Raw genomic sequence first — 16,601 nt, forward strand, 5'->3', positions numbered from 1 at the left:
GAATCGTCGTGAGCTTATTCACATAGACTTTGCTAAAAAAAACAATAAAATGCAGTCTAGTGGAGTTAGATGGCATGATAGATCTGGAACTGGTCAGCGTATGTCACCATTACGAGAATTTAGTCGACCGCGAAACTTAGATTGCAATAAGGCAATGTTTTTTCATATTGCGTGACTTATGACTCCTTCCTGTCGGTTTCCCCCCAGCGGTGCGGGGGTTAGAATTTGCCCGAGGTAAGGTATACCTGTCGTAAAAGGCGACTAAAATCTAGGTTTGCCAGTGCCTGAGTAGTATGGGTGCACAACTGGCAGTGTCTTCGGGCACGACGTCTTACCGGAGACCATAACTCGGTACCACGGGGAACAGGAGCCCTCAGAGTTCGCTCTGACCTGTTCTTTGGAACGGCCCTTCGAGGAGGTTTTCGTGGTGGGTGTGGTTGAGACCGAAAGCGCGGGTAGAGCCTTTGGCTCGATGTAGAGTTGCATTATAACCAGGTGCCGGGACCTTCAGAACGGGAGAGGTTTGGGTAGGCCTCCAGCCCTACCAAGGCGGTTAGTGTGTCCATGCCACACTGCCAATTGGTACCTTAAAAGCTTTTTGCATTTTTGGGGCGCTGATCAACGCATTGTTTTGATCCGTGTGCCTTTGGGTACCGTGGGTTTTAGCTGTCGCCAGCAGGTACTCACGTAAAAAACATTAGATGCTTCCTGTGGGTAAAAATAAAAATCATCTCTGTCTATTTCTTTAAGCTCAAGCGACAAAAAATCTTCAATAAATTGCCCATAGCGATGTCTATTGATAGTAATTGTTGAAAACGTCGAGACATCGAAGTTGAAGGTTGTTCAGCAACACTGTACGCTACTGCAGCAATATTCTCAACAAAACTTCCAGCTTTCATACGATTATTCCCACCAAAAAAATTATGAATTTTCCGATATTTTGCTTTAAAGAGCAACTATTTTCAGAATAGTTTCAATAATTTTAGCGCATTATTCCATCGCGTGACATAAAAAAAGGTACCGTCTCGGAATTATTCACCACTAACATCTAGGCGTCTTCAGGTGTGGCTTCTCTTCAGTTGTGCGAAAAAATCATTTGCATTTTATTAAATATTTCCATGGAGAAGAGCACTCTACTGAGTCTATGTGGCTTCGTTGGTTGGGTCATATAGCCCGAATAGATATAAACGCTCCGGCTCTGAAAGTATTCCATGCCGTACCAACTGGTGGTAGCAGAGGAAGAGGGAGGCGTCCTCTGCGTTGGAAAGATCAGGTGGGGAAGAACTTGGTTTCACTTGATGTGTCCCACTGACGGCGGTTAGTACGAGAAAGAAAAGATTCACGCGCTTTGTTATACTCAGCCAAAATCGCGCGAGCGGTTATCGCGCCAATCAAGGAGAAGAAGAAGAAGATCTAGGCGTCACTTTTGATAGACCCTTTACTTGTTTGCATGTACTTTGAAAAATTTTCTTTTTTACAAGTAGAAATTCAGTAATGAATTGTTATGCCACGAATAATTACACCTTAGCACTCAGTTTATTCACTCCCAGCAAAGATGTGTCATTTACTGACATGCGTTTTTAATTTGTGAAAAACTCACATACAAACTCGCATATAAAATTGCTTTTTTTTTTAATTTCAATTTTTTTTTCTGTTTTTTGATAACAGTAATCCGTTACATCTTTTGCAAACATTCAATTAAAAGTCACAAATTTTCTCTTTACATTCCATTCAAGCAAACTTTAATACAGATGTCCATAAACATACAAACATACACTAGTTAACTTTTACTTTTCTGGCTTACTCATAAATACATATGCAAATGCAAATAGGTGGCACTTGATTTCTGAATTTAGCAGCATTCAGATGTCAGTCACCAGTTGTGAATTGACTGCGAACTTTAGCTTTTACTTTTCGCCGCACGCGTCATCTACAATCGCCAATTAGAACTAACACTTACACACATAAGTGCATGTGTGTGTGTTTGGTAACTATCTACGCTCGCTCGCTCTTGTTTTATTGCCACGCCAAATTAATTTTTCAAGTGCACCTCTGTTGTAGGCAACAACAACAGCAACAGTTTCAAATGTTTGCCCTCAAGTGAGTGAACTTGATTACTGTTGTTGCTTTCGCACCGAAAGTAAATCGAACTTTCATGTTGAGCCGCCCATACTGGTCAAATTGCAAACAAACTAATTGCCGCTCTGCTGTACGAGTGGTGCTTAGCTGGTTAACTTAATTGCTGCAGCCAAGAAATAAATACAATAACGAGATACGCTCGAAGTAGGAAACATTAAGAAGAAAGGTTTACCACCAAGTAAAAGTACTTTAATGCTTTCCGCTTAGAGATCAAATATTTGAAAGAAAGTGTTGCCCGATGGGTGGAGAACAAGAGCGAAAAAAGGCAATTTCATGGTACAATGAAATGCGTGCAAACCAACACCGCCGAAGTTAATTGAATAGGCAGAATAGAAAAATAAGGATACATAAAAAAACTTTCATTACACATTTACATTTATATTCGCATGCGTATATAAGTAAACATACATCCTTTGTTAGGTATTTGCCCGAGCTTCTCCAACAGTTTTCCTCGTGCGTCTTAATGTTTTTCCGCAAATGAAGTGTCCAATAATTTTATGCCTACTCCGAATAGACTAACAGTTGTTAGAAAAAAACCTAATTTCCAGGCGAATCCATACATAGTGACTTCACTAAAGCAGCTGATTTGTTTTTTTTTTTTTCTTTTTCTTGCGACTTCCTAGTGGCCTTCCTTTCTAGTCCAGTTATTTAAGCTTAAATTAGGTAACAAACTCGGAATTAGAGATACCCAGCTGTAACTCTGTAAATACTTGTATATTGACACCCTAAAGTTGTCTCAAAACCTACATACTATATGGTAGGGTGAACGCAACTATTAAATCTCAAGGTCAAAGGTCACAAAAATCGGTTTTTTGCGCTTATTTTGTAAATATCTCATTTCTAATGGGTTTTTTTGCTATTTGTGTTTATTATCAATATTGTAGAATACAAAATTCTCTACAAATTTTGTTGAAAAAAAATGTTTATACGGTGAACCGTTTTCGAGATAGAGCGCGGAAAGCGCGCGGTCACCGGATCACTTCAGGTCAACCGGTGCCTCCGGTCGAAAACGCGCCGTATATAGTTGATGAACTGTCAATAAATCAATGATTATAAATATTTGACAATTTTTATTAACTATCATATTATATTTTATCATTTTCTTAATGCATTAAATCTATATGTATTCAATAATACTGATAACCGTTTCATAAAATTAAAAAATAATTAAGGGAAAAACTTAAATCATAATATAATTATATTCCCATTTACACTAATAATATTTTAAAGAGAAAATAATTAAGTGCATCTTCTTTAAAATCAGTAAATTTTAAAATCCTTCCACCACGTCAAAAATTATACCTGGGAATTATATGGGCCCCTATTATACACTTCGAACCTTTATATTTATAGCCAGTAGGGGCAGATGTTCAATGTATTGTATAGTTACAACCGTTTTCTCTTTACTTCAGTTTGAATCGTATCTTAGTAACTACGAACGTACAATTTCAAGAACTATGGCTGATTTGTGTTTTCTATGTAATAAGTCAGATTCTGGAGGTGAATCACTTATTGAAGTAGTGCGCGGTATGCCCAGAGATTATTAGAAAGTGGAACTCAAACTGTATTGACAGTCTATAATGCTCCGAAATCTGTGAAAAGTCTCGATCATCTTTGTTATATGCATTACGTCAAGTCTACAAAACTTAATAAACCTGTCCCACTTTCAAATATTCCACCAACAAGTGCAGCTGCTCATCACCATTTCGAACGTGTATATTATCTAGTTCAAACTTGGTTTTTGACTTGGGTTTGCTAAATTTAATTTTCTACAACTGCAAGAGTGGTTGTGGTTCGCGATGCGGATGCAGGAAAGCGGGCTTGCAATGCTCTTTAGCTTGTGGCCAATGTAATGGGCAAGCTTGTCTCAATGCTCTACCATAACAGAGCGACATTAACGAAGATGGAGCCTTTGATCTCGAAATCATGGAAGAACTTGAGTCAAATGTCGTGGAAGACGATAATGAAGACCAGTTTGAAATTTACCAGCAGCCGGAAGACGACGATGAAGAGGAAGAAGATTATTAAAATTTTACATTGTAGTTTTTGTACCCTTTATTCCATTTTTTTCAATTTTAATAAAAATAAATGTATGGAATAATCGATAGTTCATATACAGCGCGTTTTCGACCGGAGGCACCGGTTGACCTGAAGTGATCCGGTGACCGCGCGCTTTACGCGCTCTATCTCGAAAACGGTTCACCGTATAAACATTTTTTTTTTAACAAAATTTTTAGAGAATTTGATAATAAATACAAATAGGAAAACACCCATCAGAAATGAGATATTTACAAAATAAGCGCAAAAAACCGATTTTTGTGACCTTTGACCTTGAAATTTAAAAGTTGCGTTCACTCTACCATATGTAGGTTTTGAGACAACTTTTAGAGTGTCAATATACAAGTATTTACAGACTTACAGCTGGGTATCTCGAATTCCGAGGTGAACTTACTATAATTCCTTTTAGTTGTTGTCTTATTTGTTTGTTTACATTCTCAATGAGAGTTTGAAAATCAAACACCCAAAAACAAAATTGTAAATAAGGTGCGTTTCATAATCATAAGGCACCTCTAATTTTTCAAAGTATTTTATTATTATTTATTAAAATATAATTAAAATTATTGATTCTTCTTCTTCTTAATTGGCGCGATAACCGCTTATGCGATTTTGGCCGAGTTTAACAAAGCGCGCCAGTCGTTTCTTTCTCGTGCTACCCGGCGCCAGTTGGACACACCAAGTGAAGCCAAGTCCTTCTCCACCTGATGTTTCCAACGCAGAGGAGGCCTTCCTCTTCCTCTGCTACCACCAGCTGGTACCGCACCGAATACTTTCAAAGCCGGAGCGTTTGTATCCATTCGGACGACATGACCCAGCCAACGTAGCCGCTGGATCTTTAATTTAATTTAAAAATTATAGATTAATCTAATATAAAAACTCTAGCTATCAGGGCTATCGGCTTTTTAAAGCATTTTAATTTATAGATTTCAGAGAAAAATAAAAATTTTACACATCGATTAAAGTAACAAAAAATATCTGTTTCATTACAGAATTTAGAACTTTTTTTAATACATAAAGAAAATTTTTAGCAAAAACGTATTTCCAGGCGTTTCAAAATCATAAAACACTTTTGAATAAAAGTGATCGTTTAACAAAAGTATACTTTCTTCGAGTTTATTTTTTTCTGTCGTCTCGAATATTTTAGTATTCTATGCAAGCACCATTTGCTTTGGCGTTACAAAATAACCTTTTTTCATCGATTCTGCTAACTTTGTAAGTAAATTTACCTCTAGAATAGCCCATTCTGCCTTAATTGTCGCTTTAAGCTCATTGGTGTTGCCAAATTGGCGATTTTTGGCGTAAACTCTTCTGACTAATATACCCCAAATGTTTGCTATTGGATTTAGATCCGGAGAAGACGCCGGCGAGTCTATATTTTCTATGGAACAATCGGTCAAATACTGCCTTGTTTCCCTGCTTACGTGGATTCGGGCGTTGTCTTGCTGAAAAACCAAGTGCTCTTCCCGACTATCCTGAATGAAAGAAAGGTGACTATTACTCAAAACGTTTTTGTAGTCTCCCACTATTCATTCGCGATGATGTAAACCGTATATCAAGAGCTGATTTCGATGTAAATTCACCCCAAACCATAACAGAACCTCCACCGAAGTTGCGCTTGGAAAATAAGAGGGGGCTCTTCCGCAAATCTCTCCAATAATTTAAAAAACCATCGGGTCCATCAAAGTTCCATTTTGTTCATCCAAAAATATAACCTTTTTAAAAAATAATATGAAATTGGGCAACATTAAATATATTCCAAATATCTTACCGAGTCCTAGATGGTGTCTAGGTGTTTTTCTGCAAACTGAAGACGCGCTCGCTTGTGCCGTAGCAAAAGGTGGGGAGTCCTTTTCTTATTTTCGATAATTTTAAATGATTGCACTTCTGTAATGTGTGCCAAATTGTTGTTGTTGAAACCTTATTTTGAACAACAGCGCACGAGTTGGCGCAAGACTTAGTCGAGTTAGAAGATTTTCTTATGACTGCTCGCTGTTATCAAGTTGATAGTGATCATTTTCTTCCAACTCCAACTCTTCCAAAATCTTATAATTTTCAGGACTCCGTAAAAAATTCTGGATAGCATAACGACTTCTGCCTGTTTTTATTGCAATTAATTTGATTGACAAGCCTGAATCCTGGTCAACATTTTTCCACGCTCCTCTTGTTTATAGTATTTTTATAATATTTTGAACCATTTCGCATTTCAGCATTTTCGGTTAAATTGAATAAAATTATAATTAAAGTCATCCAAAACAATAATCATCACCTTCAATCTCTTCAGAAGCTTATTTTCGACAAGTGTCTTGTCATTATGAAACGCCGAAAAGACTAGCAAAAGTGCAGCTTCTTGGTAAAAGGTAAGGTTCTACAAAATAGAGTGAGCTTTCGCACCAAAAACAATTGATGGAAGCCTTAAGGCCGGCGGGCCAATTAGATGTCCTAAATTCAGTAGTTTTCGCGAAGCGTTGTAGGATGAGAAAAAAAACAATTAGCCAAATGAAGTTTTGGGGATAGTTTAATATATATTTGAACTAAAAAAAATAATTTGTACAATCTCCAACAATATATTGTAAGCCGAGTTATCAATAGATTCCCAGAGCGCCTTGCCACTGAAGTATCCAACTTGTGTACAAGATACAACTTGCAATTTTCATCTTAAAACAAAAAAAAAAAAGGTTATTAATTTTGATGTAATTATCTTCGATGTGAACTAAGAAAATTGGGAGAAACACGTAAAATTCGAATTTTTGGGGAAGGTAGAAAAAAAAAGTGGGTTTTCAAGGAAAAAAAAACTCTTCAACTGGGTAAAAGAGTCGCTTAAAAAAAGTTTTTGGATGTTTTTTTTAGTTCACATAGAAGAGAAAACAATACTGAAGATAACGCATTTTGAATGAAATGGATAGCTCGTTTAGTTTTTTTGCAATCGTGTACATAAATTAGGTAAAATCGTGAAAATGAAAAGCCCAGAAAACGCGCTTCAAAGTTTCAAAGTAAGCGCACGGTTGCTCGACGCCGCACTACGCTCGGCTCTGTAGCTCTGCAAATACTTGGAATTTAACTCTGAAAATTTGTGTCTCATGTTCTTGAATATCTAAGCTATTGATTTCAGGAAAAAAAAAATCGATTTTTTTGACCTTTTAATTGGCCCGCCGGCCTTAAGTCTATAACTGTTAAAATGACGCCAAATAAAAGCTACTTCGGAAAGTAAAAGCGAGCTTATGGTAGTTCAAAAATTGTATTCCAAAGGTGTCTTATGATTATGAAACGCACCTTATATAAATGTTGTTATTGCTCACCCTCTATGAATTCGCCTCACCTTAGAGTGCATTTTAAATTTATGTTGATCCGTACGCTGATCGATTGCATGGCGCCGTGGTGGAAGCGTGCGTTCAAGATCAAATTTCAATTATGAAAATTTGTTTCTGCATAAGAGTTTAAACATAATTTTGAAGAAAAATTTTTAGCTTTCATTTGGTCACAATTAAAAAACAAAGTGAAAAATCTCGAAAATGGAAAAAAATTTAAAACAATAAAATATATCTTTACCAACAAATTTTTTAATTTTTTTTTATTCTATTGCCAATAAAAAATTGTTTAATTTACATAATTTAAAAAAAAATTTACCAAAACAAAAAAGTATAATTTTAAAGAAAAAATTCTAGCTTTCATTTGGTCTCAATCAAAAAGCATAGTGAAAAATCTTGAAAATAGAGAAAAATATAAAACAATTGAAAAATCTTTACCAAGAAATTCTTAAAATTTTTTTTTCATTCTTTTGCCAATAAAAAATTGTTTAATTTACATAATTTAAAAAAAAATTTACCAAAACAAAAAAGTATAATTTTAAAGAAAAATTTCTAGCTTTCATTTGGTCTCAATTAAAAAACAAAATGAAAAATCTTGAAAATAGAGAAAAATATAAAACAATTGAAAAAATCTTTACCAACAAATTTAAAATTTTTTTTTCTATTATTTTCCAAAAAAATTTTTTAATTTTTGTAATTAAAAAAAAAATAATTTTACCAAAACAAAAATATTGCTTTTTGTTTTTGGGCGGAACCTACCAAGCAATTAACACTTACCGCACTAACTCACCTTCTTCTCGCTACTCATCAAGCAAAAATGTTCTATGTGAAAGCAATAAAAATATAGCTATGTTCCAGTGGCTATTTTTATAGCTGCCTACGCACGGAATTTTAAGTGGGAATATTTTTTTTTAATACTTGGCACACTTTAGACGAAATGCTTTGAAAAGCATTGGAATTTCATAACAGTTTGTCAAAGCAAAAATAACGCACTGGTGATAAATCAAATTCAACTTTGTATTCAAGGAAATTTTAATTTGATTTATGCACTACTGGCCATGTGGTTGGGTGAAACGAAAGCAGACCTTTTTTGCCAAGCTAATGAAACGTACGCGCCAATTTATACTCGTACACCTTAATTTAAGCAATTAAACTTTTAATTGAGTTATTGACTTTGGTGTACAAACGCACTAAATTAAGCTAACTTAATTCGCCTGCGGTGGCCGAATGGGTTGAAATGTGACTACTATTCAAATGATAATAAAATATTTTTCTAATAGGAGCCGCTCCTCGGCAGGCAATGGCAGGACTCCTGGTCAAAAAAACAATAACATTATCTGCCATTCGAAGTCAGTATAAAACTGACCACCATTTGTGCCAAAAAACGACGCACACCACACACTTTAATCGAGATAATTTGTTAATTACTTGAATATGATGCATATCTAAACTTACTATAAAAGAAAATCTACTCAATGAACGAAAAAGACGAAGCTCCTTAAACCGATCATACGGATTCTTACAGGAAAACTATTTTGTCTCTGAAATATCGAGTCTATAACCGCCAAGAGATGAGAAAAAATAGAATTAAGCGCTTCCACCGCGATCTTAAAAAAATACGCCCCAATTTTTTAAAGGACAATTTCTTCTGGGTCCTTCTTCTTAAAGTTTCATGGGAAAGGCTAATTGGATTCGGCAAGAGATCAAGAACATTTTTGACAGATCTAGAGAAATCTTCTTCTGGGCATCACAATGGTCTTCTATGGTGACCCAGTGAATAAAATTAAATAAATTAATGAAATTAAAATTAAATAAAAAAAAATTTAATTTAAAAAAATAGCCCATGTAATCTTACCGAACCCACAACTCAAACCATTTTTGAAACGAAAATTAATCACCAGTTACTTACTATCCTTCCTTTATCTGACGAGTCACAGCAATTTATAGATTTTATGCTTCTGAACGGCTCTAATTTTAGAATTACTGTTACTTTTTATTAGGATTCACAACAAATTTATAGAAACGTTTTTTCTACTTTATTTATTTCAATCAATTTAAATTGATCAAAAATTCTCTCCCGCAGCTACCGACACTTCTGAGACCCCTATCGAAGAAGTAACCAATGCACTCTACAGCAAAAGCGTGAAATTCGCTATAACACACGATTTGGAAGTCAAATTGCCAGAAGTGATGTTCGACGGTGCTACCTTTCGTATTTCTCCGCGCTCATTCGAAGGCAACGGCATTATTGCAAAACTAGAGTTGATACCGAAACAGGAAGTGGAAGCGCGTTTGGCTGGAAAAATTATTATGAAGAAAATACGTAAGTTTCTTATCCACAGCAAAAAACACAAACAAAAAATCATGAAAATTAATAATCCTTGACTCCTTGTGAAAAAGAGGTGGTGAGTAGAAATTTGAATTTATAATTTTTATGTGCGAAAATTGCGAAGTGTGAACTCAATGCGCAGCAAAAATGTCTTATTTTGATATAATGATTTTATGGATTTCTGATTGCATTTTTAGAATGCATTTATGCCCCAAAGGTCTGGAACACTGCGTTTCTGCAATATAATTCAATTTCGAAACTAATACGAATTCGTAGGAGAAATATCATTAACTCCCTCCTCCCTCTTTCAATGCGACAAAATAATACAACCAAATCTAACTTAATTTTATAAATTTCAGTGTAAAAAACTGACTCATACTGATACAGAAACTGCAGATACCAAATAGTCTGCCAACTCAATAATCTCCTTTGCTCTCAAGCTTCAGATCGAAATTTCGTACTTTTCAACGCACAAATTTAGGGGAAAAACGAAGCTTTAAAATATAGTAATCAAAATATGGCACGAGCAAATATAATTTTTTTAATGTTATATATTTTACCTATGAATACTTGCATATAATTCACAAATAGTAATAGGCTTCATTTAGAAATTAACTTCATGGAAAGCATTTGAAGCTTACTTCTCACATAAAATGCGATTTAATTGTATTTTCAAATGTCTTATTATGTTTTAATATCGTCCTTATACATATTTTGCCCCCCAAACCCCGCAGATTAAATTTCCAAGTAATTCTAATTAATTATACTTCATTTTCAGAGAAATTCTTGCGCAGCAAATTATTGCTTTCATTCCTGGCACTCGTTCTCATTATAAAAATCATCAAAATTAAATTGTTCTGGCTGTTGCCGTTGGTGATAGGTATTGGCGCGGCCAAAAAGTTATTGCTCAAATTCCTGCTCTTCCTCTTCCCAGCGCTGTCGCATCTTTTCAAATTGTGCTCCTACTATCAACAAACATATCATTCGACCAAATATCATCATCACCATCACCTAATCAACCATCATCACACGGTAAGTAAATTGTGGTAATAGTGTGGGGAATTCTCGAAAACAAAAACAACAAAGAATCATTAGAGAGTACGAGAGTGTGAGAGTGCCCGAGACAGTAGGCGATGAGTTCAAATGAATAGAAATTAAAAAAAAGGAAAAACTAGGTAACTGCCAAGCAGTGGGTGTTTGAAGTAATTGACCTGCAAGGAAAACACAGTTAGTAGTCGGATTCCAGCTTCTATTGGTTTCCGCGATTACGCTCAAGTCAATCGCAGTGTATAGCTCCTTTAGAGGGATGTTTATGTCCTCTACTACTCGCTGAAGGTCAAGCTCAGAACCTTTCCTTGCACACTCATCCGCACTTTCATTTCCCTCTACTCCAGAGTAGCCAGGGGCCCAACAAAGTGTGGTATTGTGTTGTTGGATAAGCGAGAGCGACCCTTTGCATTCTCTAACCCATCTTGAGTTGATGCACGCTAAGATAATATTTAATAATAATAATTTATTTGAAGTATTTTTATTTTAAGTTTAAATGTTTTGGTAGAATTGAATTACCTTTAAACAACCGTTTTGAACAAATGCAGCATATGAAGAAACATTTTTGTTAAAAATGAATTTTATATTTGAATGTTAAGTTAAAGCATCTGCAACTACTTGCAATCCTTGTCTTTTTGCTATGTTCAAAATATCACTACTTGAAATGTTAGTAGGGGTAATCGTTTGTGAAAAGACAGAGTGAAAAGTGTTTGTATAAACGAAAACCAAAACTTTTTTTCACTTCACGTTAATACAAAACGAGAATTGACCCCCAGGTCAGTTACATATAAACTGAGAGCAACTTTGATGCTCGTCAATTATGCCCTGGCAATGTTCATCTCCTTTATCAAGTAAGTAGTCCTGATCAGCCCGTGATTCACATTGTTGCTCAATCGCTGCTTCTAAAGTCTCTTTTCCCTTTTTGGGCATCGCCTTGTAAAATGAAGAACTCCATGAACTCTGTTCGCTTGAGAATCATGCCCCGAAATGCTCCAATTGGATATAATTATTAAAGAATATAACTCAGTATTCTACAACAAAGTTCATTCCAAGCTATACGTCTCATATACATTTACCAAGCGCATTATGTAGTCATTATCCCGAAATCACTAGATCGACACCAGTTTTGTATCCAAAGTTATCGCTGCAGGGTTATGTAAGACAATTTGGTGTGTGGGTGTGCGCAACACAGGTGAATGAACGACATGTCATGCCAATTTCACAATTTCAGAGTGTGACAGTGTCGTAAATATAATATAATACAAACATTTGCACGACGTGCAGTAGTTTTTCGGTGGCAAAAAAAAGAGCATTAAATTTTAAAAATCGGATGATGCAGTTGTAAGGACAAATGGCTGACTAGAATTGTTTTCTCCGAAAATTAATATCTTTAGTGAAGTTATATTTATTTATTTACATAAAATTAGCTTACAACATAAATCTTATAATTGTGTAAAATTGTGTTAGGCGCTATCGCAGTTAAATATTAAGCCAGACAATTTCGTACATATTTCCTTTCTTAAATGTAGATAAATTTTATTTTAGATCCTATGATATAGGTTGATTCTGTTAAGGAATTTAGTTATTAGGGATATATATTCAATAGACGCGACCGAAGGCGTGAAATTAGGGTTGTGTTAGTAAATATTTGTTCTGTATAGGTGGCATGCCGTGGTCAGAAGAAGACGACTAACTGTGGCTATGATATCTGTGTTGCAAGTAACGTACCTGTATATTCTTCTTCTTCTTAATTGGCGCTAGAACCGCTTACGCGATTTTGGCCGAGTTTAACAAAGCACGCCAGTCGTTTCTTTCTCTTGCTAACCGGCGCCAGTTGGACACACCAAGTGAAGCCAAGTCCTTCTCCACCTGATCTTTCCAACGCAGAGGAGGCCGCCCTCTTCCTCTGCTACCACCAGCTGGTATCGCATCGAATACTTTCAAAGCCGGAGCGTTTGTATCCATTCGGACGACATGACCCAGCCAACGTAGCCGCTGGATCTTTATTCGCTGCGCTATGTCTATGTCGTCGTAAAGCTCATACAGCTCATCGTTCCATCGTCTGCGATATTCGCCGTTGCCAACGTGCAAAGGTCCAAAAATCTTACGCAGAATCTTTCTCTCGAACACTCCAAGCGTCGCTTCATCGGATGTTGTCATCGTCCAAGCTTCTGCGCCATACGTTAGGACGGGCATGATGAGAGCCTTGTAGAGTGTTAGTTTTGTTCGTCGAGAGAGGACTTTACTACTCAATTGCCTACTTAGTCCAAAGTAGCACTTGTTGGCAAGAGAGATTCTACGTTGGATTTCAAGGCTGACATTGTTATCGGTGTTAATGCTGGTTCCTAAATAGACGAAGTCCTTTACAACCTCGAAATTATAACTGTCTACAGTGACGTGGGTTCCGATACGCGAGTGCGCGGACTGTTTGTTTGAAGACAGGAGGTACTTCGTTTTGTCCTCGTTCACCACCAGACCCATTCGCTTTGGCTCTTTATCCAGTTTGGAGAAGGCAGAACTAACAGCGCGGTTGTTAAGGCCAATGATGTCAATATCATCGGCATACGCCAACAATTTTACGCTCTTATAAAATATTGTGCCTGAGCGATTAAGTTCTGCGGCTCGTACGATGCTCTCCAACATCAGGTTAAAGAAGTCACACGACAGCGAGTCACCCTGTCTGAAACCTCGTTTGGTATCAAACGGCTCGGAGAGGTCCTTCCCAATTCTGACGGCGCTGCTGGTGTTGAGCAACGTCATCTTACATAGCCGTATTAGTTTTGCGGGGATACCAAATTCAGACATCGCGGCATACAGGTAACTTCTTTCCGTACTGTCGAATGCAGCTTTGAAGTCGACGAAAAGATGATGTGTGTCGATTCTCCTTTCATGGGTCTTTTCCAAGATTTGGCGTATTGAGAATATTTGGTCGATGGTGGACTTTCCAGGTCTGAAGCCACACTGATAAGGTCCAATCAGTTGGTTGACGGTGACACAATACGCTCGCTAGAACCTTATAGGCGATATTTAGAAGACTTATCCCGCGGTAATTGGCACAAATTGCAGGATCACCCTTCTTATGGATTGGGCAGAGCACACTTAAATTCCAATCGGCAGGCATGCTTTCATCCGACCATATTATGCATAGGAGCTGATGCATGCACCTTACCAGCTCCTCGCCGCCATGTTTGAATAGCTCAGCCGGCAGTCCGTCGGCGCCCGCGGCTTTGTTGTTCTTTAGCCGCGTTATCGCTATTCTCACCTCGTCATGATCGGGTAGCGGAACGACAATTCCGTCGTCAACGATTGGGGTATCGGGATCTTCACTTTCTCTGTGACATGCGCAGCTGTCACCGTTTAACAGGTTCGAGAAGTGTTCCCTCCATAATTTAAGATTGCTCTGTACGTCAGTTACCAGATCGCCGTCTTTGTTCTTACAGGAAAACGCCCCGGTCTTGAAACCTTCTGTAAGCCGCCGAACTTTCTGGTAGAATTTTCGGGCGTTGTTCCTGTTGGCCAGCATCTCAAGCTCTTCGCACTCACGTATTTCGGCCTCTCGTTTCTTCTTTCGGATAATACGTCTCTCTTCCTTTTTCAGCTCTCTGTAGCGATCCCACATGGCTCGCGTTGCGCCCGATCGCAGCGTGGCTCTATAAGCGGCATCTTTTCTTTCTGCGGCAGCATGACATTCCTCGTCGTACCAATTGTTTTTTCGGGCTCGCCGGAATCCGATTTCTTCTTCGGCGGCGGTACGTAGGGAACGAGAAATGTGGCTCCATTGCTCGCGCATGCCGATTTGTTGGGCAGTGCTTTCGGAGAGCAGGAGTGAGAGTCGAGTGGCGAATCTTCTGGCTGTCTGTTGTGATTGCAGCTTTTCAATGTCGAACATTCTTTGCGTAGGTAGATGTACGTTTTTTGCTGCACAGAGGCGGGTGCGCAGCTTGGCTGCAACAAGGTAATGATCCGAGTCGATGTTGGGTCCTCGGATCGTGCGTACATCTAATACACTAGAAGCGTGTCTTCCATCTATCACAACATGATCGATCTGGTTTCGCGTTTTTCGATCAGGAGACAGCCAGGTAGCTTGGTGTATCTTTTTATGCTGGAATCTGGTGCTGCAGACTACCATGTTTCGGGCCCCGGCGAAGTCGATCAGCCTCTGTCCGTTACCGGATGTTTCGTTGTGCAGGCTGAATTTTCCGACTGTGGGACCAAAAATTCCCTCCTTGCCCACCCTGGCGTTGAAGTCGCCAAGCACGACTTTTATGTCGTGGCGGGGGCAGCGCTCATAGGAACGTTCCAGGCGCTCATAGAAGGAATCTTTGGTCGCATCGTCCTTCTCTTCCGTCGGGGCGTGGGCGCAAATTAGCGATATGTATATTGGGTTTGTATTATTCATAAGATGTTCGTGCGTAATTTTCATGTGCACTAACCGAAGCCGTTCGAATTTTATAATATCTAGTAGATGGTGATTTTTTTTTTCGTACGAAATCTGTTATATGAGTATCTCTGTAGTAAATGTTTCAGAGAACGTAAATTTATGAATTTAAATTTATGAATTTACGTTCTCTGGTTTTTGTACCAGGCATTGGTTGGGTTTCATTCCAGGCGTTTTTTGTTGTAGTAGTGTGGTTTAATATAATTTGAGATATCGAATACGTTAAAGTTAGTCTGTGTTAGTTATTGGGCTTTAATGAGCTAGTTTGGCGGATTTGTCGGCGAGGTTATTCCTAACAATATTGTTAAATATTGTGTTCAGACACCCATATTAAAATAATTTTTGGATAGTATTGTGCGATAATATTTCTGATTTTAGTAATGTAACAGATGCAGTTAATATGGAATTAATAGCGGAGAGTGAGTCTGACCTTATGTAGTAGCAACCTTTTTCCTCTAAGGCTAAGGAAAATTTATTTATTTAAGTATACGATTAAAAGAACCTTACAGAAATACTTAGACTAGAATTGTAAGAAAGTAGTGATAGTGAAACTATTGGTGAGCGGGAAACAAATTTTAGAAAAATTTTCTTGGTTCACAGATTGTAAGTCAGAGCCCGCAATACTATAAGGATTATGCGAAGTGTTTGTAAGCTTTATATAAGTTACATGAAAGAATCAACTAATTTTTGCGGCATAATTCACTCACTTTGCTATATAGTTATGTCGGATTGAAGGTTAATTGAGTCGCGTAAATCTGTGATGGTTGCAAAAATGTTAAGGTAAAGCAAGAAATTGGCAAATTTGAATGATGATGAAAATAACAAAAAATAAGGGCCCGAGAAGGCTACCTTGGGGGACACCTTAGGGCGCGCCTATTGATAAAGTAAGATTTAATCCAGGACTAGAATGTTGAATGAAAACAAAAAGAGGTAAATTTCAGCAAAAGCAATCGATGTGATAGTTTGTCAAAAGTCAGTGACAATAAAGTCAAAATTTCAAGAAGTCAGTTTAGATAGTATTCACCTAAGACTTATTTTCAAAAGCAGACAAGCAGAAATCGCTGAAAATAACCAGATTTGTGACTGTTAAACGATTGGCGATTGATTTGTAGAAATTAGGTTTTTAACGGCAAAGGCCAATTTACAATTTATAATAATCTCAAATAATTTGAAGACTGAAGATAGCTTTGAGATCAGCCTACTACATAATTGCGTACATCATTTTAGTTGCCACTTTTAAAGACAGACGTAACAGATGTTTGTTTCCAATCGTCAGCAAATATAC

The 16,601-nt window shown here is 37.4% G+C and overlaps 1 protein-coding gene across 1 annotated transcript in view; it reads left to right on the forward strand.

The window, feature by feature from the left end:
* The window catches only part of LOC129246261 (uncharacterized), a 122,018-nt gene that overhangs the window by 17,989 nt on the left and 87,428 nt on the right, over nt 1-16,601 (forward strand). The window contains exons 2-3 of the mRNA XM_054885350.1: nt 9,586-9,825; nt 10,610-10,863. Of these exons, the coding sequence (XP_054741325.1) occupies nt 9,586-9,825; nt 10,610-10,863 (494 nt within the window). The remainder of the gene's footprint in view (nt 1-9,585; nt 9,826-10,609; nt 10,864-16,601) is intronic.

The sequence above is a fragment of the Anastrepha obliqua genome, chromosome 1 (genome assembly GCF_027943255.1).
Source record: "Anastrepha obliqua isolate idAnaObli1 chromosome 1, idAnaObli1_1.0, whole genome shotgun sequence".
NCBI classification, from domain to species: Eukaryota; Metazoa; Arthropoda; class Insecta; order Diptera; family Tephritidae; genus Anastrepha; species Anastrepha obliqua.